Source organism: Phasianus colchicus, chromosome 19 (assembly GCF_987193195.1).
Source record: "Phasianus colchicus chromosome 19, bPhaCol1.hap1.1, whole genome shotgun sequence".
Classification (NCBI taxonomy): Eukaryota; Metazoa; Chordata; class Aves; order Galliformes; family Phasianidae; genus Phasianus; species Phasianus colchicus.
Genome location: NC_143454.1, coordinates 4,041,033 through 4,063,183, shown reverse-complemented (window position 1 = coordinate 4,063,183; position 22,151 = coordinate 4,041,033). Strand labels below are relative to the sequence as shown.

The 22,151-nt window shown below is 54.7% G+C and overlaps 3 protein-coding genes across 7 annotated transcripts in view; 1 reads left to right on the top strand and 2 right to left on the bottom strand.

The window, feature by feature from the left end:
• ANAPC2 (anaphase promoting complex subunit 2) overlaps nucleotides 1-4,772 on the bottom strand; it is a 13,096-nt gene extending 8,324 nt beyond the window's left edge. For all 4 annotated transcript variants that reach the window (XR_016458997.1, XR_016458998.1, XR_016458999.1 and 1 more), the window contains exons 1-3: nucleotides 4,650-4,772; nucleotides 2,576-3,198; nucleotides 1,623-1,755 (exon numbers count right to left, since the gene is read on the bottom strand). Coding sequence is in view for 1 of the 4 variants with exons in the window: in XM_031601540.2 (XP_031457400.2) it covers nucleotides 1,623-1,755; nucleotides 2,576-3,198; nucleotides 4,650-4,730 (837 nt within the window). In the remaining 3 variants the exon portion in view is untranslated. The remainder of the gene's footprint in view (nucleotides 1-1,622; nucleotides 1,756-2,575; nucleotides 3,199-4,649) is intronic.
• Nucleotides 4,739-7,672, top strand: LOC116234154 (uncharacterized). The gene is made up of 3 exons (XM_031601545.2): nucleotides 4,739-4,829; nucleotides 4,906-5,105; nucleotides 7,465-7,672. Exons 1-3 carry the CDS (start codon nucleotides 4,778-4,780, stop codon nucleotides 7,579-7,581), a joined length of 369 nt encoding a protein of 122 aa, XP_031457405.1. The 5' UTR covers nucleotides 4,739-4,777; the 3' UTR covers nucleotides 7,582-7,672.
• TPRN (taperin) lies at nucleotides 6,898-22,151 on the bottom strand. Of its 2 annotated transcripts, none has more exons than XM_031602047.2 (4): nucleotides 20,119-22,151; nucleotides 10,257-10,443; nucleotides 9,695-9,822; nucleotides 6,898-9,339 (listed from the first exon to the last, which is right to left on the bottom strand). In XM_031602047.2, exons 1-4 carry the CDS (start codon nucleotides 22,039-22,041, stop codon nucleotides 9,277-9,279), a joined length of 2,301 nt encoding a protein of 766 aa, XP_031457907.2. In that variant the 5' UTR covers nucleotides 22,042-22,151; the 3' UTR covers nucleotides 6,898-9,276. The 2 variants fall into 2 exon arrangements, with proteins under 2 accessions (XP_031457907.2, XP_089977790.1); XM_090121664.1 differs by having other exon boundaries at nucleotides 9,695-9,819.

Here is a 22,151-nt window from a genome sequence, read left to right as displayed (position 1 = left end):
ATCCAGACACTCAGAACAAATGGATTTATTTTCTCCTTAAGACGGCAAATGCGTAACACTACTTGAGGCAGTACTTCAGTATTAATAGTTATTAAGTGCTATTATGTTTTGATAACCAGGTTTGGGCAGCCTGAAAAATGCTCAGTTTGGGTGTGGGGTGCCAATGTTAATGCTTGGTTGTCTGCTTGACCAATGACTGGAGGAGTGCATGAGTTCTGCCCATAGAACTACAAGCCAGAAGAACCTGCTGCAGCACAGAACACCCAAGCATCAGTCCTGGGCAATACTGGGAAAGCTGAAAAGCATTCTCCTAAAGGGCAAAAGGAAAGGGTGATCATCAGTGCAAAGCACCTCGATCGTGAGGAGCACCTTTATCCAACCACGCTCCCCAGGAATTTGTCTGAGTGCCCTTTGCAGCAGAGCCAGAGAAGAAAGTGTTGCACAGCAACTGTAGGGAAGTAAACACCAAATCACTGCCAGCGTTTGCAGACAACAAAAGCGCCCAGCGTGGCACACAGTGAGGAAACCAGGACAACAGCACGGAGCTGCCTGGTTCGCATGGCAACCTGACCTCACACGCTGTTCGTCAGTGCAGACCAACGTAAGGCCATGCATCAAGGAACAAAGAGCACAGAGCGAGCGTGCAGAGCACAGCCTGTGTCCCAGAGCAGCCAGAACCTTGAGAAGAGCTTTAAGGTCATACAGAGCAAAGAACTCGACACAAAGTCGGTGCAAGGCAGCAGCAAGGGAACCGAGGAGGTGCAAGAACACTACCTGCCCACATTGCTTCCTGTTTCAAAGGGATGCGGGCAATTTAGGACAGCAAACAGCCACACAAACTCCATCTACGTGCAGGGAAGGCTGGCTGCAGCTGCATGGCATACTGCCTTCACATTGTTGGTAGAATAGAACCACCAAAATTCCTCCATTAATAGAATCACAGAATGGCCTGGATTAAAAAGGACCACAGTGCTCATCCAGTTCCAACCCCCTGCTGCGTGCAGGTCACCAACCAGCAGCCCAGGCTGCCCAGAGCCACATCCAGCCTGGCCTTGAATGCCTGCAGGGATGGGGCATCCACAGCCTCCTTGGGCAACCTGTTCCAGTGCCTCACCACCCTCTGGCTGAAAAACTTTCTCCTAGTATCCAGCCTAAACCTCCTCTGTCTCACTTTAAAACCATTCCCACCTGTCCCATCACCATCCACCCTCACAAACAGCTGTTCCCCCTCCTGTTTATCCGCTCCCTTCAAGTACTGAAGGCCACAATGAGGTCTCCCAGAGCCTCCTCTTCTCCAAGCTAGACAAGCTCAGTTCCCTCAACCTTTCCTCATAGGAGAGCTGCTCCAGCCCTCTGATCATCTCAGTGGCCTCCTCTGGATATGCTGCAAGAGCTCCATGCCTTTCGTGTGCTGGGCCAACAGAGACATTGCCAGGTGAAACGTAACGACCTGCTGTCTGCAGGGCAGAGCAGACCCTCTCCTCTAGCATAAATCCAAAATGCCAAGTTTTAAGCACTCCTCTTCTGCCAGGGGTGGTGGAAGTCACAGCCCAGGACCGAGGAATTGAGGCAGAGTTGGGAATTTAGTGGCAGGAACAGGAGCAGCTCCACACCTTCCTTACCTCCTGGAACTCATTCAGGAAGGAGTGCTCATATTCACCCCGGCATCGTCGCTCCATCCTCTCCTTGATCATCCTGTGCAGGATGGTGGTCACAGCATCAGCACTCACTCTCTCCAGCAAATTCAGCCGGCGGCTGCGGGCACAGAGACCAGAGTGAGCGAGCAGAAGCAAAAGCACACAGAGAAAACTGAACTACCAGAGGGCACCTGCTGCCACGTGGTGCACAGGTGCAGGCGTAGCTCTTAATTTACGCATCTGATGGCTGGCAGTGATGCACTACTCACACAATACGACACATGAATGCTATCATATCTTTTTCAGAAACACTGTCTTAGGATTATAGAATCACAGAATTGTTTGAGTTGGAACGGATTGTTAAAGGCCATCAGGTCCCACTCCCTGCAGTGCACAGGGACACCCACAGCTCCAGCAGTGCTCAGAGCCCCAGCAGCCTGAGCTTGGCTGTCTGCAGGGATGGGGCATCACCACCTCTGTGCAACCTGTGCCGTGCCTCACTGCCCTGAGCGTAAAACCTTCCTCTTATATCCAGTCCAAATCTCCCCTCTTGTAGTTGGAAGCCATTTTCCCTTGTGCTATTGCTACAAAACCTGCTAAAGTCTGTCCCCTTCTATAATGTAAGACATTATTGCTATCCCATCTTATTCAGAAACATTTTCTAGCTATCCAAAGCTTTTTCATCTAGAGCAGTTTGCTTCTTCAGGACCTTGGGGGCCTTGGGAAGATATTCCCACCCCCAGTGAGAGGCACTTCTGTCCAAAGCACCACTCCAGTTCAGTCAGCAGCCAGCAAGCAGCTGCAGAACCCACGTGAGAAGATCCCAACCCAGGGCATAACATCACACACAACTCCTCCGTTTCTCAGCCATGAATAAACCCAGGGCTGCTGCCCTCACAGGACCACCTGCTCGTGGGGCAGCCCTGTGCCATACGTACAGAATGTCATTGAGCTGCCGGAACCGCTCCATGGCCGTGGGACACCAGCACTGCTCCCTCCTGCTGCCACAGCCCGCACACGCAGTGCTCTCCCCTCCGCTCTCCTCCGTGTCGCTCTCCTGCTCAGCCTCACTCATGCTGCTCTCACACTCGTTCATTCCTTCTTCTCCCTTCCTCCACTGCCTCATGTATATCCGGAAGGTGCGGCTGTAGAACTGCTGGATCATCTCCTGGAAGGGCTTGGTGGTGGAGAAGAAAAGGATGGCTTTGAACATGGTGTACACCTTCTCCCGCAGCGTCTGAGCGCCCGTCCCCAGGAGGAGGCCCGCCTTGGTCCAACCCTCCAGGAGCTCCATGCTGCTCAGGTAGGGCTCCAGGCGGCACTTGAGAAGACAAAACGCATCCAGGAGGAGCGCAGAGCACTGCTGCTCCTCCGCCGTGTTCTCATATTGGCCGATGCAGTTCCAGAACTCGGGAGCGATGTGGGCCTGCAGGTCGGTCTGCAGCACCTCCAGGAACCACTCCTCCACCGCAGCGTGCAGCCCATAGCAGCGCAGCACCTCCAGGGCAGCACGCAGCTCAGCATCCTGCAGTGGGCACAGCGGGTCACACCGTGCTGCTGCCTGCGGGGCAGAGGGGACGTGTTGAGCACACAGCCACTTCTCTATGTCCCATCCCTGGAGGTGACCACAGCCATGGATGAGGTTCTGGGCACGGTGTGGGGCAGCCAGCCCGCAGCACAGGGTGGCTGGGCTGTAAGGATTCTTCCAATCCAACCGTTCTGTGCTTCTGTCATCTATAAGGGATCCTTCTAATCCAAACACACTGCCATCTATAAGGACCCTTCCAACCTGACCACGCTGTGATCTATAGGGACCTTTCCAACCCAACCATTCTGTGGTTCTCTGACCTATAAGGACCCTTCCAACCCGACCATGCTGTAACCTATAAGGACCCTTCCAACCCAACCACCCTCTGATTCTGTGATCTACAAGGACCCTTCCAACCTAACGATGCTATGATCTATGAGGACCTTTCCAACCCATCCATTCTATGGTTCTGTGACCAGTAAGGACCCTTCCAACCCAACCATGTTGTGATCTACAAGGACCCTTCCAACCTGACCACGCTGTGATCTATAAGGACCTTTCCAACCCATCCATTCTATGGTTCTCTGACCTATAAGGACCCTTCCAACCCAACCACCCTCTGATTCTGTGATCTGTAAGGACTCTTCCAACCCAACCATTCTGACTCTGTAGGCAGACATGTGCCAGAGGGAACCCACAGCCCACAGAGTGATGATGTGTGGGCTCCTCCCACCCCACCAACCCAATGCTACTGGATTAAGATCAGTTTTGTTGCTTGTAGACATTTAACTGTATTACATATTTTATGAGGGCTGCTCCGAAAGTAATGCCTTCTGTTTTATTGTATTGGCCCACTGTGTCAGAGGGGGATGTGGGTGGGATGGCAGCAGAGGCTGAACCTTCCCATCAATATGCTATTGCCACGTGTCTGACATGGAAGTGTAAGGAGAAAAGGGTGGAACTGAATTCTTTCGCATGGAGAAAATGGCACCCGCTGACATTTACCAATGCTTGTGGAGAAAAAAAAGTGGATGTGGGCACAGTGAGGGGTGGGTGGTGCATTTCAGCAGCGGTGACAGTGACAGTGGTCACCTCCAGTTGTGCAGCTGGTTATGAGAGCAGCACACAGCTCTTCTTCATCACCGGTGAAAACACAGAGCTAACGGTGGTGGCTGCACACTGAAAGATAGCTGAGAATTTAGCGCAAACGGCTCTATTTACACTACCGTCCCTTTACATCTAATTACAGCTGCCGCAGAACACAACAGAAGGCATCACTTTCGTTGCGACCTACCTACACACAGCCCAGCACCGCCTCTTTCCTCCCGGAACATTCAGCATCCCTCGCACAGCGGTGTGCCGGGGGGGGGGGCCCTCAGCCCAGCACCCACACAGCGACCACCATCGGGCTGCCGGGACCCGCACAGCCCCGTCCTCCCCCCTTCCGTCCCCCCGCTCCCCGCGCAGCTCCGCTCCCCGCTCACCAGCCCCAGCGCGGCGGGCGGCACCAAAGCGGCGCTGACGGAGCTCCACGCCGCGGACAGCGCCGCGCCCGCCGCCTCCATGTCCCGCAGGAAGGGGCGGAGCGCCGCGCCGCCGTTGGGGCCGCGCGATGAGCGGACGGGGGGAAGCGCTGCAAGGATACAACGCCGAGCTGCTGGAGGGTGGGTGAGCGGGGCCGGACGGGGGTGACGGGGGATGCGTGAGCTGGGTGATCACACGGACGGTCGTTCCGAGCAGCGCTGGCGGAGCTCCGCGCCCGGCGGGATGAGCTGAGCGAACGGATCCGGGAGGAGGAGGCGGAGCGCGGACGGTTGCAGAGCCGCATCGCGGCGCTCACGGAGCGTTTGGCACGGAGCTCCGAGCGCACGGCCCGGCATCTGAGTGCGCGCCGCCAGCTGGACGCCAGCATCGCTGAGAGCGAGGCGGCTTACGGCAAGGTACGGCCGGCAGGGAGCGGGGAGCTGCGGTAGGGAGAGGGGAGAATAAGTTCGTGGAGTAAGTTCGGGTATAACGGCGGGGACGCGGTTGCACAGAGAGGCGGTGCTGCCTCGTCCCTGCAGACGGCCCTGGGTTTATTCATGGCTGAGAAACGGAGGAGTCGTGTGTGATGTTATGCCCTGGGTTGGGATCTTCTCATGTGGGTTCTGCAGCTGCTTGCTGGCTGCTGACTGAACTGGAGTGGTGCTTTGGACAGAAGTGCCTCTCACTGGGGGTGGGAATATCTTCCAAAGGCCCTCAAGGTCCTGAAGAAGCAAACTGCTCTAGATGAAAAAGCTTTGGATAGCTAGAAAATGTTTCTGAATAAGATGGGATAGCAGTAATGTCTTACGTTATAGAAGGGGACAGACTTTAGCAGGTTTTGTAGCAATAGCACAAGAGAAAATGGTTTCCAACTACAAGAGGGGAGATTTGGACTGGATATAAGAGGAAGGTTTTACGCTCAGGGCAGTGAGGCACGGCACAGGTTGCACAGAGGTGGTGATGCCCCATCCCTGCAGACAGCCAAGCTCAGGCTGCTGGGGCTGTGAGCACTGCTGGAGCTGTGGGTGTCCCTGTGCACTGCAGGGAGTGGGACCTGATGGCCTTTAAGGTCCCTTCCAACTCAAAGGATTCTAAGATTGTGACTGCTCCATTCTGCATGCAGGGTAACAGCTGAGTTCACTTCTTAATTCAAGCCCCAGTCGGCTCTTCTTTAAGAAATAAAAGTGTTTTTCCAGGCAGTTGCCTACGTTTTCCTTTCTCCCATGTCTTTGTAAGCGTGCCATCCTCCTCACCCACCCGGCCCAGAGCTAAACGTGGTTAGTAGCAGGGGTTGGGATGTAACCAGCTGCCACGATTCACTCATTAGCGGAACATTCGTCAGCCAACACTAAAAGAGAAGTTGGTTCAGCCACCATACCCCAGTCTCTCTAATGCCTGATGATCCTGGTGGACCCTCTGCATCTCCCACATTAGCTGCTAACAACTGTAAAGAGTCAAGACTTCCATCAGCGCACACCCCAACACAGCACATGAAAGGCACAGCCCGGTGCCTCGCTCAGCCAGCACACAGATGAGGGCTCCCAGCAGAGCACTGCTCACCACCAGACTCCTCCCAGTGCTGTGATGACACCCACAGGGATGTCAAACCCCCCAGGATACAGAAGTGATGTTTCCAAAGCGCTTTCCAGGGAGCACAGAGCCCCAGAAGACATACAGAGCATTTCAGAATGCTGCATGGAAGGGAAGGTGGTGTAAGGAAGTGCTCCAAAGACACAAAGGTTTGGGGAGAACTTGTGTGAAAATGGAACAGCTTAGAACTGGTGTTGTAAAGTTACACCACAAACAGCACAGGTTCGAAAAGAAACCTTCCCTGAGATACAAACCACAACTCCCTATCCTACAAACAAATGCATGTTTATTGAAATTAGGAGACAAAGTCACAGCAGGTAAAAAGCTGAGGGGTGAGGAGAGGAAACATAGTCATCCTGCAGACAGAAAGGAGGAACAGAGTCCCTTTCCTGTGCATTCAGGTCTCCTGTGTATGATGGTGCTCCTTGCCCTTCTCTGGCCCGTGGGAGTCTCAGGACTCACCATGTTCTGCCATGGGGACAAGACAGCAAGATCTCACACATCCTGCTCCTCTGCTCCTGCAGGGCTTTTCACCTCTCCTCTGACAATTTCATACTCCTTAAGGCCATAGGAATGAGTTCAGACAATCGCTGGGACTGCAGCACCACATTCTGTTACAGCTGCCCACTGTACAGAGATGAGCTGCACAGACAGTGAGATCTAAGCCTGGTGATACCTGGTCTCCTAGGGCACAACAGGTGGGAGTGTTAGATTATAAAAATACGTGCTAAAAACAGAAGAAACTGAATTAAAGAAGCAAGATTTAGTCTCATTTAAGGTCATTTTGGGGTTACCTATCAAAGTAAGAAACCTGAAGCGTTCCAGGTTTAGTAGTGGAAAACATTGGGTCTGCTGCCTGCAATTTTAATACTGCTCCAAAAAGCCCAAGTACAAAGTAAACTTTAATCCACAACCTGCTGCAGGAAAGTCTCTGCTTTGTGTTCCAAGACAGATAAATGGCTTAAATGTTTTTTAAATTCAGAATATGGGTGTAACAAGAGAAATTCCTGCACAGCCACCCCTGCAGTGAGACAGAACACCTAAATTTTCAGTGTTGTATTGCTCAGAGGGGTGGAGCATCCCTCCTGCTGCAAGGTACATCAGCTGAATTCAGAGAGAACTGTTTAGTTGATAGAAATAAATATATATATATACATAAGCTGTTTTTATTTCCTTCTTCCTCAGATTCTGGAGAGTTCTCAGACATTGCTAGATGCCCTGAAGGGAGAAATTGGGAATGCTAGCAAAGCCAGTGAGTCTGCAAGCACCTCAAAACAAACACGTGGACAAAAGCATTCCTAAAGCTGTTCTTCAGCCTGGCCAGGCCCCTTGGTTGGGGGCAGCTGCTGTTCTGGTATAAGGATGCCACCATTAATAAAAGCGTGTTGCAGGAGTATATGTTCCTTTCAGAAGCATTTTGGTATTAGAGAACTGCTGCATGTCACCCCCTCCCACCAGAGCACCACAGGCCTGTCCCAGCTAGGGAAAGTGTGGGCACAAAGCTCCTTCACTGGGATCAGCACCACAGCAGCACTTCAGCTGGCTGAAAGCAGCAGAGCAGCCTGCAGGATATCATTCAGCATCCCTCACTGACCCACAGCAGAATGAAGCCAGGGCAGGCAGCTCTGGGTTCACCACTTACACATTTGTTACTCTGCAGCTCAGGAGCCAGGGCTGCCATAAGCTCACGGCCCGAGCTTCCCAAAAGATATAAAAAGGTATGAAGAACATTTTCAGATCATAGGTCAGTGTCAGCTCGGCTAGACGTTGCCTATATATAATACACAAAGCAATAAAACCCAAACATCACCAAAAGATGGCAGCCTGGTCCTTCAGATAGAGCCACGTGTGGGGGCACTGCCCATCTCATAAAGCCCAAAGAGGCTGTGTCTATTCCAACTGCATCTCTTTTAATCCCAGAAGTACAAATCACATTAGCAGCAGTGTTCAGTCTTTTCCAGAGTGTAATTTTGACCCTGAGTGTACAGTCGTAGAAAATTTAAATGGAAGAGACTACTGGATTCCTTTGCATATTGGCTGCATCAAACAATTACAACAGAACTATAAAAATACTAGAAAAAAAAATCATATTCCTTGTTCAAGTTCTGCAGAAGGAAGGAGTGAAATGGTCCTCCCGTGCTTTGCATAGAGAAGTAGAGTGAGCAAGGCAAGAAGCAAATCTCCCCACCACCTAAGACACAAATCTTGGGCCTGGCCCCATTAGATGCCAAAACAAAACAAGAGGAACTGGCAAACAAGCACAATTAGCAGTAGGGACTGGAGAGCAGAGGCAGTTACAGAGATCAAAGCTATGGCCAATGTTTGGGAACCTTCACAAGGCTCAAGCTGGACTGGGTGCTTCCTGCTGTCAGTGCAAAAGTGACACCTAATGCTGAAGGCATTAATTCCCCTCCCCATCACCCACACAGTGCATTCAGCTTCCTTCACAAGAGCTTAACTGGCACATAAATTCCATGACAGTTTGGTGAAACTAGACCCAAAAACACATTGAGAACAACCCATGAAACCTTAGCAGTTCTTCCAGCCGCTGTAACCTGGCTGTCAGAACCACTGCAGTGAGTCCAGCCACCTGCCCTCAGCTGTCTTCACTGGGGCCTCTCATGAGAGAAGTGTTACAAATGCTGTCCAGGCCTCATTCAGCACTTGGATGAGCACAGTCATAAGCACTGAGAGAATCTACATCCATCCTGGGGTTATGTATTGCTTTAAGATACCTGTCTAATCGACAGCTGATCTTGAACAAGGAATATGCAAGGCCACAAGGAGAATAAACCATACGCATTAAAAAAAAACCAGTCGTTTAGGTCCCAGAACCCAGTGCAAATATTCTCCAAAGACACCCAATGGCATCCAGTCCACCCTTGGCATCAGGATGCTGTGAAGACTGCGATGAGGAAGGGACCCAGGCATTGGTTTCCATGGTGCACTGCCAGGCTCTGCCCAGCAGCTGCTGCTGCAGGCTCACAGATGGAGCAATCAGAAGTACAGAGCAGGCTCACTGCTGAAGTCAGAGAGTCCGCCCTTCTCAGCTGGGGTGAGCTGTGGAGAAAGCAGAGTTGAAATGGAATCATCACCAAAGGGAAAGCAAACGAGGACCCATGCCTCTGGGTGGTGAGGGCTGTGGTGGCACCTTGCCTGGGGCTGATGAGTACATTAATTCCCCTCCACAAGTGCCCTGCAGCACAAAGCATGCCAGCTGCATTACGACTGCCTTACACTCACACAGGAGGTAGGGCAGCTGGTGGCAGTGGGAGCTTGTATTACTCTCTTCCCACCGCCCAGGGAGTCGTGCCACAGCTCAAGGACGTGCTCTGGAGAAGGCAGATCCTGTCCCACCCACTGCCCAGATGGAGAGCACCCCAGAACAAAGCCAGAAATCACTCTGAAGCCTCACCATAACTTGGTTCCCATGGGAATCAGCTTCCTTCAGGAGGGGTCCCTTAGCAGGCATCTCCTCATACTTCTGCTCCTGCCATTCGCTGAACTTCACAGAGTGCTTTGGGGTGTAGCTGGATAGATCTGCTGCAAGGACAAAGCTGAAGTGAATGCCTCACACCACCCCAAAAGGAAGAGGGGTCATGATTCTGGCAGGAACAGGATGGAAGCAGCCCATCTGCAGGACGGGCAAGGAACCTGTTCCTGCTGCAGGTACAAGCCTGTGCCATGTGGCTGTCAGTTCCCCTGCCCAGAGCTGCTAGCAGACATTGCAGCAGCACCAACCCTCTCAGCATAAAGGGTTTTTATTTTTAAGTTTTACATTTTTAAGGTTCACCGTATCTCATGCAAGAGAGGTCTGGGAATTCCCTGATCTGGTTTCAAACTCTGTCCCCACTAAAACCAATTCTGCTGCCATATCACCTCTGCTAACATCTCCAGCTGTCTGGGACACATAAGGGCTGTAGGCAACACAGAGACAGACACCACCAGTAACCCTGCAGTAGCTGTGCCTCACCCACCTGGGTTAGCTCCATTGGGATGCAAAGTGCTGTTCGGGCGTGGAATGTGAAAGGTGTGAGATTTGTCCTCCTCTGTTTCAGAAGTGCGTCCTTCCTCCTCCTCCTCCTCCTCCTCTTCCGCCAGTGAGTTCTCAGATGGATACTCAAACATGGTCTGCAAACTTGTCTCGTTGAAAGAGATCTTCATCTAGACAACAGCAAAGGAGAATTGTTAGAAAGCAGCATGAGAAACCATCGCTCCCAATGTTTGCGCTGGCAGAGCACCTCCACCCCAAAGCTCCCCCATCTGTAAGGAAGGCACTGTGTCCTCCCACGCCTTTCCCCACGTGCCCTGCTGAATCTCTGCTGTGCTGAGAGGAAGCACAGAGGCAGACAGCCAAACAGACGGGACAGAGTCAGGAGCCCCAGAGGTGCAGGGTACTTCAGCTTCTTGCCACCGCCTCACACTGCGATGCCAGCAGCCAGGGCTCTGCTGCACATCCCCAGCAGGAAGCGGGGCTGCCAAGGAGGAAAGGAAAACACCCTCATGTTGAAAAGGTGACATCTCTTACCACCTGCCAACTCCTTTGAGTTCCTGCACGCTAGAAACACCAGTGGTCAGGACCACATTTTGGCAGGGCATCATGGTAAGAAACAATTCACAAGGCAAAGAACAGATTAATATCAGAGATCAGAAGATAGAAGCAGCTAAGGGAAAGATGGTAACAGGCCATATCAAAGAGCAGAAGTGCCAGATAAGTGGGAGCTCCTTAAGGTTCTGTTTCAAAAGCAGTTTTATTAAGTACTCTCACTAACGACCTTCACACGATAACTGGGAGGCTGAGAAATGAAGATGGCTCCAACTTGCAACACAGACAAGGGAAACAACAGAACTGTATGGGTTGTTTAGAAAGTCAAACGGCAAGCATCCTACATGTGGGTGGACGTTTAAGATCAAGGGTTGATCTAAGAGCCTCCTTACAACTTCAGCAATGGTGAAAACTTCAACATGCGTGAATAAAAGCAGAAGGCACAAATTCCCTGGAGCAGAAAGGCCAAACTTAGACACAGTAACTCCAGATGTAGCCTTCCAGGTTCAGAGCTGTCCTAATCATTACCTACAGCTTTGAAGATCTGGTTACAATCAATTCACCTTTCTTGGGCAGGTGGAGCTGAAATTCAGCCTGCTGACACTAACAAAAACAGAGGTCGAGGAGAAGTGTTTAAGCTCTTTGTAAGTACACCAAGAAAATAAACACCAAGGAGCAGAGAAGAACTGCTGATGCCAGCACACAACACAGACAAACAAGGAGGATAAGCCTGCCAGGAATACGTTTAAGCCAAAAATAGGGGAGTATCTAGCCAATGCGGATCAGGGTTCAGGACCAGCTGCCTAAAAGGGTGTTCTGATCCCCTTACTCCTAACTGCATTTAACACTGAGCTAATAGGGTTACGGACAGAATTAAGGGGCAGGATCCATCTTGCTTAATTCTGTAGTCTCTCTGCATCCTGTGCAGTCAGCAGCAGGCAGGAGATGCAGTGCATCTGCCCCTTCGCATACAAAACACCCCGGGCTGAGGAGCAACACGTGGCCCTAAGCAGCCTTCCAGCAGCACGGGGGGTGATCCCATTTCAGAGATGGGGGCTGCACTAAGACATCCCTGTGCTGGAGCACCCCAGTGCTGCTCCCCAAGCTTTGCCTGCTGCTGACCTACATGCTCCCTGGCCCGAGGCAGCACTGATGGCTCACAATGCGTCTCTGTGCGGGGCTGAGCGGCGCTGCCAGGCTGGGGGCTGCGGGATGGAGCTGCTGAGCCATCCAAGTTTGGGACAGAGCTCAGTTTTCCTCATTTTCTGCTAAGAGAAGGAAAGCTGTAAGAAGTATAGCCTTGAGGCCCATCAGGACTAAAGCTGTGCATGGGGTGAGGGCAGAAAGCAGCCCCACTCTGCAGCAGAGCCCCAGCAGGAGCAGCACAAGCAGCACCCAGAATCACAGAATGGCCCGGGTTGGAAGGGACCTCAAGGATCATGAATCTCCAACCCCCCTGCCACATGCAGGGCCACCAACCATCCCACCTAATGCTAGACCAGGCTGCCCAGGGCCCCATCCAACCTGGCCTTGAACACCTCCAGGGACGGGGCATCCACAGCCTCTCCGGGCAGCTGTTCCAGCACCTCACCACTCTCTCTGTAAAGAACTTCCCCGTGACGTCCAACATAAATCTCCCTTCCCTCAGCTTAAAACCATTTCCCCTTGTCATGCTGTCACTCACCCTTTCCAAGAGTTGATTCCCCTCCTGTTTGTAGGCTCCCTTTAGGTACTGAAAGGCTGCAATGAGGTCACCCCACAGCCTTCTTTTCTCCAGGCTGAACAAGCCCAGCTCCCTCAGCCTGTCTTCATAGGGGAGGTGCTGCAGCCCCCTGATCATCTTTGTGGCTCCTCTGGACCCTCTCCAACAGCTCCCTGTCTTTCTTGTACTGGGGGCTGCAGAGCTGGACACAGTACTGCAGATGGGGCCTCACAAGAGCAGAGCAGAGGGGAACAATCACCTCTCTGAGACCCAGAGACAGAGGGCCTGAATCCAAGCAGCTCCCATTTGCCCACAGCCAATGCCAGGTCCCTGCTGTGCTCTAGGAGGCAATGCTGAAGCTATTCACCTGCAGCAGGGCCAGCCCCACACCCCACCAGCCAGTCCACGTGGATACCCCACCCCTACGCACCACGGAAGCCCTGCTGCCACAGAGCTCTCAAGGACGCACCCTGCCAAAGCAAACAGCAGAGGAGCTGCTTATTGTGAGACTGGGAAGCAGCTGGAAATCACTAATTAGAAATTCAGCAACAGCAGCCCTGGCTTTGCAGGAACACAAAGGTGCTGGGGTTATTGCTTTAGGAGAAAAACACATCCTGAGAGCCAGTCTTGTTCAAGGGAGGAAAATTGCAGCCTTCAGCCGGGAGCGTTTGCAGGGATTTAGCAGTATTTGCTCAGTGGAATGCTTTATGCAGAGCTGTGTCACATAACCAGAGCCCAACCCCAGCCGTGCACCTACACAGGAACACTCCCTGCAATGAGCTGGGAAGAATAAAGCTGTTTTGGGGGGAACACTGTGCTGTTGAGAAACCGGCTTCTTGTTGCCATAGCAAAAATCATTTATTTATTTGCTAGGATTTGAGCAGTAATGAGTAATACACTACTCGGGAAAGAGAAGCCAGGGTAAACATTGCCCAGCAAGCCTAACGCTGGTAGTTGTACACGGCTTAGGAACACAAAAAGGAAAAAGGGAAGTCTGCTTTGTTTTGAGAGATGCTGTCAGGAGCAATCTGCACCCACTATGTACACAGACCAGAAATAATATCACCAATTCACAGCCACCTGCCACACAAACAGGGAAGGCTGGCTGATGCCTCACCTCCCAAAGTCAGGGTGAGAAGCCTGAAAGTCTCTGCAGCGAAGGACAGAGCAGAGCACTGAGGGCAGCTCCCAGCACAGATATCAGAGCAAACCAGAGCTGAGGATGCAGATCAATCTCTGCGTTGTGGCTTTTCTCCTCCCATTAGCACCATGCTTGGGAGGCACAGCAGAGCCAAAGCAACAGCAGAGCTGCTCCTCTCAGCTACTAATTCCCTCTAACCATTCTCCTCCCCGAGCAATGTAATCCTGAAGTGACAAAATGAGGGACAGCACTGTCTCCTACATCCCCAGGGCACGCGTGGGCTGCCAGCACACTGCTGGGTGTGATTCTGGGCAGCTGGTTCAGCAGCTTTTCATGCCTGGTCAGCCAAATGCCTCTTCTTTGCTCAGCAGCAGCGAGAGGGTTTGGGCTGATACCTGCAGGGAGCACAGATTGTTGAGCAGAACTGGACTGAAACTTTCATTCAAGCATGATTAAATCAGCGTTCTGAAAGAAAGTCAACCCGTGCTTCCATACAGTCTCACAAAGAGCTTTGCTACATCTTTTTCACTACAGTGGTAGTCAAGAGATTTGGTCAGTGACACAAAGACAACACCCTGAGACATCGCACCAGAGACCTGAGAACTGCAGCTCAGCCAGCTGGGGCCCTGGGAAGCCTGCTGCTGCACAGCATCCCTTAGAGACCCGCAGGGATAGCAGGGGCAGCTGAGCAAGCACCAAACCCTGGGCATGCTGGGTGCTGTAATGCAGAACAGTCCTCCAAGCTTGATGCTGCCATGGGGTACAATGGACAAATAGAAGGCACAGAGGGCAGAAGCATACATTTGAAAGGAGACAAGAGTCCCCGTGACTCAGCTTGACCACGCTCACAAGCTTAGCAGGCGGTGGCATTCCAAAGCTGCACGCTTCCACAGGAACTGCAGCTTCTCACCCAGCCCTGCAGTCAATGATCCAAACAATCTCAGCAAGTTTCCTCTCTGAAACCCAAAGATAAAGGCCCTCTGGGAAGGTCACCCATTCCAGAGGAGTTAGCAGTGAGCTTATCAACGTGCTCATACTTGTCCTGAAGCACAACCGTGTGCCAGCCCAACTGCTGAATAACCCCAGGCACACCACCTATGCACGGCTACAAGCTCTGCAGTGGCCTCAACACATTAACAAGGCACTGGCAGTCATTCTAAAGAAGATAAGGAGCATCCGTACATCTAAAGCCTTTCCTTGGAACAAGAAGGAAGGGTTTTTCCTTGGAATTCCCCAGGGATGGAGCACACAAGACGTGGCTCCTCTATCAGATTAACCCCATACTGCTCTGGCTGCAGTTCCCCAGGTGTGCTCAGAAATGACAGATGACAATTTTCTGTCACTCTGTACAGCTGTTCCACCTTCAATTCACTTGATCATGCTTTTCTGAGACGTGTTCTCCAACAGCAACACTTGGTTTTACTCAGTGATCAACTGCAGAACTGAGTTAGCTACTGAATAGAGCCAGAAACACTAAGGGTTTACAGCAAAGCACGCCAGGGCAGCACTGTGCTGCTGGCAAAGGGGAGATCACCTCCAGGACTGCATCCCAGCTCCCAACCACCAGGCAAAACAAGAAAGTCTCCATTTACAAGGCAACCCACAAAGGCAGCCCTGTGTAATCAATATGCTGAAGCACATGGTAGACAGGAGCAATGCATGGAGATTCGAAATATTAAACTCCTCACACAAGACATGGGGAAGTTTCAAATTCCTGCTGAGAAAGAACAGGGCAGGGACATCCCCAGAGCATCGCAGGGCGCACAGCTCTTTTTAACTCTTCCTTTCAGCCAAGCAGAAGTCCCAGTGCCCAGCCGGCCACAAGCGGTGCGGCACAAAGCAGCGATTCATCACAGGAGCCCTTCATCCCTCTGCACATCTGCATGCAGAGCCACAGCCTGCCACGGCTCAACAAGGAATCCACGCATTGCTCAGCCCGTAAGGGTCAGACGACTCTCCCTGCATGGCATGCAGCTGAATGCACAAAGAGAGCAGGCAGAACCACGGTGCAATCAGTGCCAGGGCCTGGCGCCTTCACTAACAGCGCCGGATCTGCCCAGGATGCTTACAAAGCTTCTCGGCACGACAGACCCTTCAGTGTGACTTCCTGCACAGCCATCCAGAGCACAAAGCACTCCAAATCTCTCACACTGTGGGGCCGGACTGAGCCCTGGGCACATCCCACCAGCTTCTGACTTGCTTAAGAGCTTTGACTGTAGTTCTTCTGTCTCATCCGCACGCATGTGATGGGCGGAAGTGAAGTGCAGGACCGCAGGAGCAGCTCAGCACAGGTGAGGCCATGGAGAACCCCAGATTGCAACAGCCCTCCCACTGCTGAGGAGATGAGCATGACTCATCTGCTCCATTGGTACTGGGCTGGTACGACAGAAGCAATGTTCAGAGGCGCTGGCAGGCAGCAAGTAAACAAAAAACCAACACACACATCAATGCGCTCAGGTCCGGCCTGCCGGGTGCTTTCGGCTCTAAGCACTGCTGTCTGCAGCCTTCAGCCACCCACTGCACAGCCCGAGATCAGCAGTTAGAAAGGGGAGGTCCTGCTGGAGACCATCTCTGCTGGGGACGGCCCCAGGCTGAGCTCAGGCATGCAGAAACTTTCTGAGCAGAACTCACCACTGCTGACCTCACCGACCAAAAATTCAACACGTCCCTGTCAGATACATCCAACAGCCCCTCCTTACAGGTGGCAAATCAGTGCCACCAGCACAGCACAGGCGTGAGAAACAGAAAATGGCAATGCACAGGCTCTCAAAAAGGTCAATAAAACCAATCTTTGACTTGCACCTTCCAAAATACAGAGGGGAAGGAATCTTCATCAGGTTTCTGCAGACAAATCCCTGCTTTCACTACCAGGCAAAACTATTTGTGCCATACCTTGCAAACAGCACTGCCAGCAGCTGCCACCAATTCAATTCCACATGGCACAGGCTTGCTGCAAACAGCTTTGGGCAACAGCTGGAGGTGCTCACTCCTGCCAGCATCCTGAGCCACAGCTGGTTCTCACCAACCACCTCCAGAAGTGAGCAGATGGAAAACTACAGAGCAAGGAGCTCAGCAGGTCAGACCCACAGAACTGCTGCCCAACACTGCCCATGCTGAAAGGCTGGGGGATGTCTGCAGCAAGTGTCCAACAGACATTCACGTGGGCATCTGCATTCTACATTCATGCTTTAAGCTGCTCAAAACATTAAAAATTTGGCTAAACTACAATCTTTGTAGGCAATTTTGCAGAGAAGCAGGGAAGCGTTGGGTTCGAACTGTGTGGATCCCATCTTGCTCTTGTAAGCCCTGTTTGCACAAAGCTGCTGCTCACCTTCCATCAATACTGTGGTGCCCACTGGCTCTCACACCCTGAAACCCACAGGACTCGGGTGCCTGCCTTAGAGGTCACCTTTCCTGCAGGGTCCCCAAAAGGGCAAAAACTGGGTCTGGGGATGAACTTGATGAGACATAAGGGATGAGCACAGCCTGAGCACCTTCTGTGCGTGCAGGACTGCATGGGTAAGCCCAAACTCCATCGTCCTTGAAGCACAAAGCCTGAAGCCAGACAGACTCCTGGGCTCCCCACCCGCCCAGCAGCCGGCAGCCCCCCAGCACCCACTCCAACATGCCAGCCACACATTGCTTAGAAACTCAGATTCCTACCACGCTGACAACCCCAGGTATGTTATTTTGGCACGTAACCAAGGATTGCTTCCTGTCAACTCGCCCAAGCCAAATTTTATCCTCAGAGATCCAAAAGATCCACACCCTGCAGCAAGGCCTTCCCTCCCACCTGCGGCTGCTGGCAGACTGACGTCTCCTCGCTTCCGCTGCCATAAGGGAGGATGAAGATGAGCACTGAACAGAGGTCACAGCCACGCTCTGCATCCTCTCCCCGGCACCCTGTTTAGAACAAGGGTCAGTAGGTCTCCTCCCATCCCTGTGCACGTATCCTGTCCTCCCTGCCCCAGCTGACAGCTCAGCCAGCCTCTTCCGCAGCCACCGCACTGCTGCACCTGCACTGATGGTGAGGCCATGGAATCACAGAATGGCCCGAGTTGAAAAGGACCACAATGATCATCTAGTTTCAACCCCCCTGCTACGCGCAGGGTCGCCAACCACCAGACCAGGCTGCCCAGAGCCACATGGAGAGGTCTCTTGGAACGGTCACAGAGCAGAGGGACAGACCCACACGGCCCTGGGACAGACCTGCAGGAGGACGAGCGCCCAGCCCCCTGCCCATACAGGCAGCCCACTCCCCACTGAGAGTGCAGTGAGGTCTCTACCCCCCTTGGCCCCACACAACCCCACGTTCACCATCACAGCTCTGTGAACACCTGTCCCATCTCAGCAGCTCGAGCTGCCTCTACTAAAGAGCTGGGACAGCTTTTCCATCCCCCTCACACTTCTCCTCCCACCACCAGCTCACTGTCCAGCAGAAGTAGACAGCCCCAGCCCCAGAACAGTCACTTCGCACACTTGAGGAGCAATAAAGCTGACTTCCAAAGGGCCCTGAGCAGCAGCAGCAGCCAGAGGCCCGGGGCCACAGTGAGGCCACAAGCAGGGCTTGGCACCCAGAGCCATGGGGATGGACTGGGGCCAGCCTGCAGGGATGGGTGGCTCAGCAGCCCAATGCGAACAGCACACAAATGTTTGCTCCTGCCCAGCTCAGACCAAAACCAAGTTTCTGAAAAGCCCAACACATCTACAAAACAGAACTCATGTTTTTGGCTGGTTGCCTTGACGACACACAGCGATCTCTTGGGAAGAGACCAAGGAATGCGTTCTCATGCAAGCTCCTTCCTTTTCAGGCATCAACACTCAGCCTCATTATCCAGAGTAAAAGCCACAAACATCCTCTAGGTTAAGAGTAAACAGAACTCTTTCCATTTGCTACAGCATCCCCCAGATCCTGGCTACAGAGCCGCACCACAGAGCTGGGAAAGGAGCAGGCACAAAACCCATGGGCAAGGCCGCATCTCACCAGGAACTCAAGGCTGGGCCTCCTTTCCTAAAGGGTTTTTGCATTTATTTCAGCCTCTGCACCATGACAGTTCATTACTCCTTTGCCTTTAACCTCTCTCAGAAGTGAGCTCTCTGCAGCTCCCACACAGAGCACCCCCACAACCCTTAGCAAACTCCACTACTGATGCACACAGGCCCTGCAGCACTACTGCCCTTCATGTCCCAGGGGACAGCCACTGCCATGGCTCCAACATCACGCAAACCCAGCACTCGGCAGACACAACAGCTGCCAAAGAGCCACACGCAGTACCTCGGGCTGGGAAAGAGCTCTGGGTGTCTCTGTCCCAAAGTCCTGCTTGGAGCAGGTCCAAGCGGATCAGAGCACTGCATTCAAACAGCCCCAGGGACGGAGGTGCCAGGGCTCCCCTGCGTCCTTCTGCAGAGTTTGCCCACCTCCAACAACATGCTGCACTAGCTTTGTCCTCATCTCCCTTCTTCCTTTTTGCTTAAAGGATGGCAACACCTGAGCAGATTTGCCTGTTCTGCTGCACGGCTCTCATGCTTCTCATCTGCCACATGCCTTAATTAATACACGCTGATTGCTCCTATGAAGGAACTTAAGAACATTAAGCCAAGAGGAGCAGCGCTCGCCGCCTCTCTCCCAAATGAGATGAATCCCATTCAAAGGATTCCCTCGCACTGTGATGCTCAGCACCTCAGGCAGCTGTGTGGATTCAGTCCATCAAACGCTCGGTGGAATTCAGGTAACGGAACGTCAAACAGCTCTGCCTGCTACAGAAAAACATGTCAGAAACCCACAGATCAAGGTCTGTAGTGACACAGTGCCTGTGCTGCCTGTCACCACGGCAAGCAGAACAATTCACGCCTACATCTCAGCACATCAGCTCTGCCAGCTGTGCCTCCATCACACCCCAACACGTTTTGTGAAGCTGTTTGAACTCTCAATTCAGCAAACTTGGAGCAATGGGTGAACCCTGCAGCTCTGAGCTGAGCGGCAGCTGCTGTCCCACGGAGCAGACAGGTGGCATAATCCCATCAGGAGGAGTTAAGTTGGCGCTCATCTCTTTCTGCCTAATAGAGACCTAATTCCTGAGCCTCTATCAATAGGTCCCTAATCCAGGGAAGGCACCAGCGTGGCACCGCGCTCTGCAATGCCAGCGATCCCGGGGAGCTCAGTGCACACAGCACAGCAAGGGCTGAGGGGCAGCCACAGCCGTTCCGCCCGCACAGCTCTCCTCCACCTTCTACATCCCCCAATCAGTTCACCTTCTGTCACTGCACCTCCGAGAAGAGATTGCAGGAGGGGCCGTGCTGTTATCACAGAACGCATCCCACCCAAGCTGCCCACCTCCCTGCCCAGCAGCTCACACAGCTCCGTGCTGCCAGCAGAACAAGAAGCCACGCCACGGGCCGTGAGGAGCTCCTTTGGGCCTCCCTGCTCAGAGCAGAGCCCCAGCCCATTACCTTCTTGCGGCGGGAGCCCGTCTTGCTCATGCAGGACCTCTCGAGGTTCAGGTACCCGCCGATCACCTCGATCTCGTTCACCGTGGGGTAGCGCTTTTTGTGGGACGTCCCCACCTGGGGCCCATCAGCGTTCTCTACAGCTTTGCTTCTTCCTTTGCTTTCCTCATCCTCCTCCTCTTCCTCCCGCTGAGGAGGCCTCCCACCAGCCTCTGTAAGACCCTGCGGCCCCGAGGCACCGGGCTTCCTTTTGGGCACCACAGTGAAGGTGTTACCTCCCCTCTGGTGCAGCCCAGGGGAGTGCGGTCTGTAGAGGGGCACAGAGGAAACCTCCATCTCCAGCTCAGGGCCGGTTCCTCCGGGCTGATCCAAGTTCTCCGTCCTCACAGCCCTCGGGGAGAGCTCCCCACCGACCGTGTCCACAATGTCATCGATGTAAGTCACAGGTACCGACGGATCCAGAGGCGCCGGCGGGGAAGCGATCGGCTCTTCCTGCTCCGGAGCGGAAACCCGTGGGGGCTCCTTCTGTCCTTTCTGCTGCGGGGACGGCGGCGGTGATGGTCCCGCTCTGTTGCTCTGGGCAGCAGGCAGAGCTGCGCCACCCTCCCGGCGGGGCACGAAGAGGAAGGAGTTGCGTGAATTCAGGCGCAGCTTGGCCAAAGCCTGAGCCTGCAGGTCGTGAGCAGGGATGGCAGCCAGGTCGGGCTTGGGGGCCGGGTGGATCTCGAAGGAGCCCCCGGCCCGAGGGGCGAATGCAGAGAGAGGCTGGGTGGCACTGGGGGCCAGACTGGCACTGGGCGGGGGTGATGCGGCCACTTCAACCTCCTCCGGCTTTGGCCTCCTGGCATTGGCAGCGCTGGCGGATGGCACTGGCGGCCCTTTGGGCGGCACGGCCCGGGTGGTGGGCTGGGGGACGCGGCTGGGGGGGGGCAGGCCCCGGGGGGTCACAGTGAAGGAGTTGGAGCCGATCTTGTGGAGGAAGCAGTTGGCCTGGGGAGCTGCGGCTTTGGGCGCAGCCATCGCGGCGGGGGGAGAGACGGGGACGGCCGGTGGGGCGGCAGCCCGGGGGGACACCGGGACCGCCTGGGGACCCGCGGGCCGGGGGGCGGCCGGCTGGGGGAGGGGGGCCGGCAGCGGCTGGGGGACCGCGGCGCGGGGAGAAGCGGCGCGGGGGGAGGCCGGGGCGGCCTTCGGGACCGAGGGGCGGGGGGAGGTCGGCGCCGCTTTGGGGGGAGCGGAGGAGCGCGGGGAGCCCGGAGCCGCCGGAGGGTGAGCGGCCCCGGCCGGCGCTTCCCCGCCCCGGCGACGGCGGCCCCGCGGTCGCTGGCCGAACTTCTCCAGGAGGCGGCTGACGGTGCCCGGCTCGGCGGCCTCGGGAGGCTCCGGCGCTTCGGCCGCTTCGTAGACGAGGACCCGGTCGGCGCGGATCTCGGCGACGGCCGCTCCCCGGCGGGCCAGCAGCTCCCGCAGCGGGTCGGGACGGCGCGGAGGAGACGCGGCGGGGGGATCCCGGCGGCGCCCGGACGGCGCGTCCCCGTCGGCGAAGCAGGCGGCGGCGTCGGGCTGCGACTCGATGATGAGGATGTTGTCGGCGCGGATGGTGCGGATGCCCGGCACGGCGCTGTACAGCTCCAGCAGCTGCTGCAGCGGCCGCGCCGCCTCGGGGCCGTGCCCGGGCAGCCCCTGCCGCAGCCGCCGCCGCTCGCTCTCCAGCCGCATGAACGGGTTCTCTCGGAGCGGGCCCAAGCTCTCGGCCACCACCAGCCGCTCGCCCGTCCCCGCCGGGCCCCGAGCCGCCGCCGCGGACTCCGTCTCTCCGCCGGCCGCTCCGGCCAGCTTGGCCCGCTTCCGCTCCAGGATCTCCTTCTTCCAGGCGGGCTGCGCCCGCGGTCCGGCACCGAGCGGCGGCGGCTCCGCGCTGCTCATGGCGGCGGCTCTCAGGGCACTGCCGCGCACGGCCGCCGCGTCCTCCCCGTCGTCCTCCTCCTCCTCCCGCTGCACCTGAGCCGGGCCCTGCGCAGCGCCGCCCCCGGGCC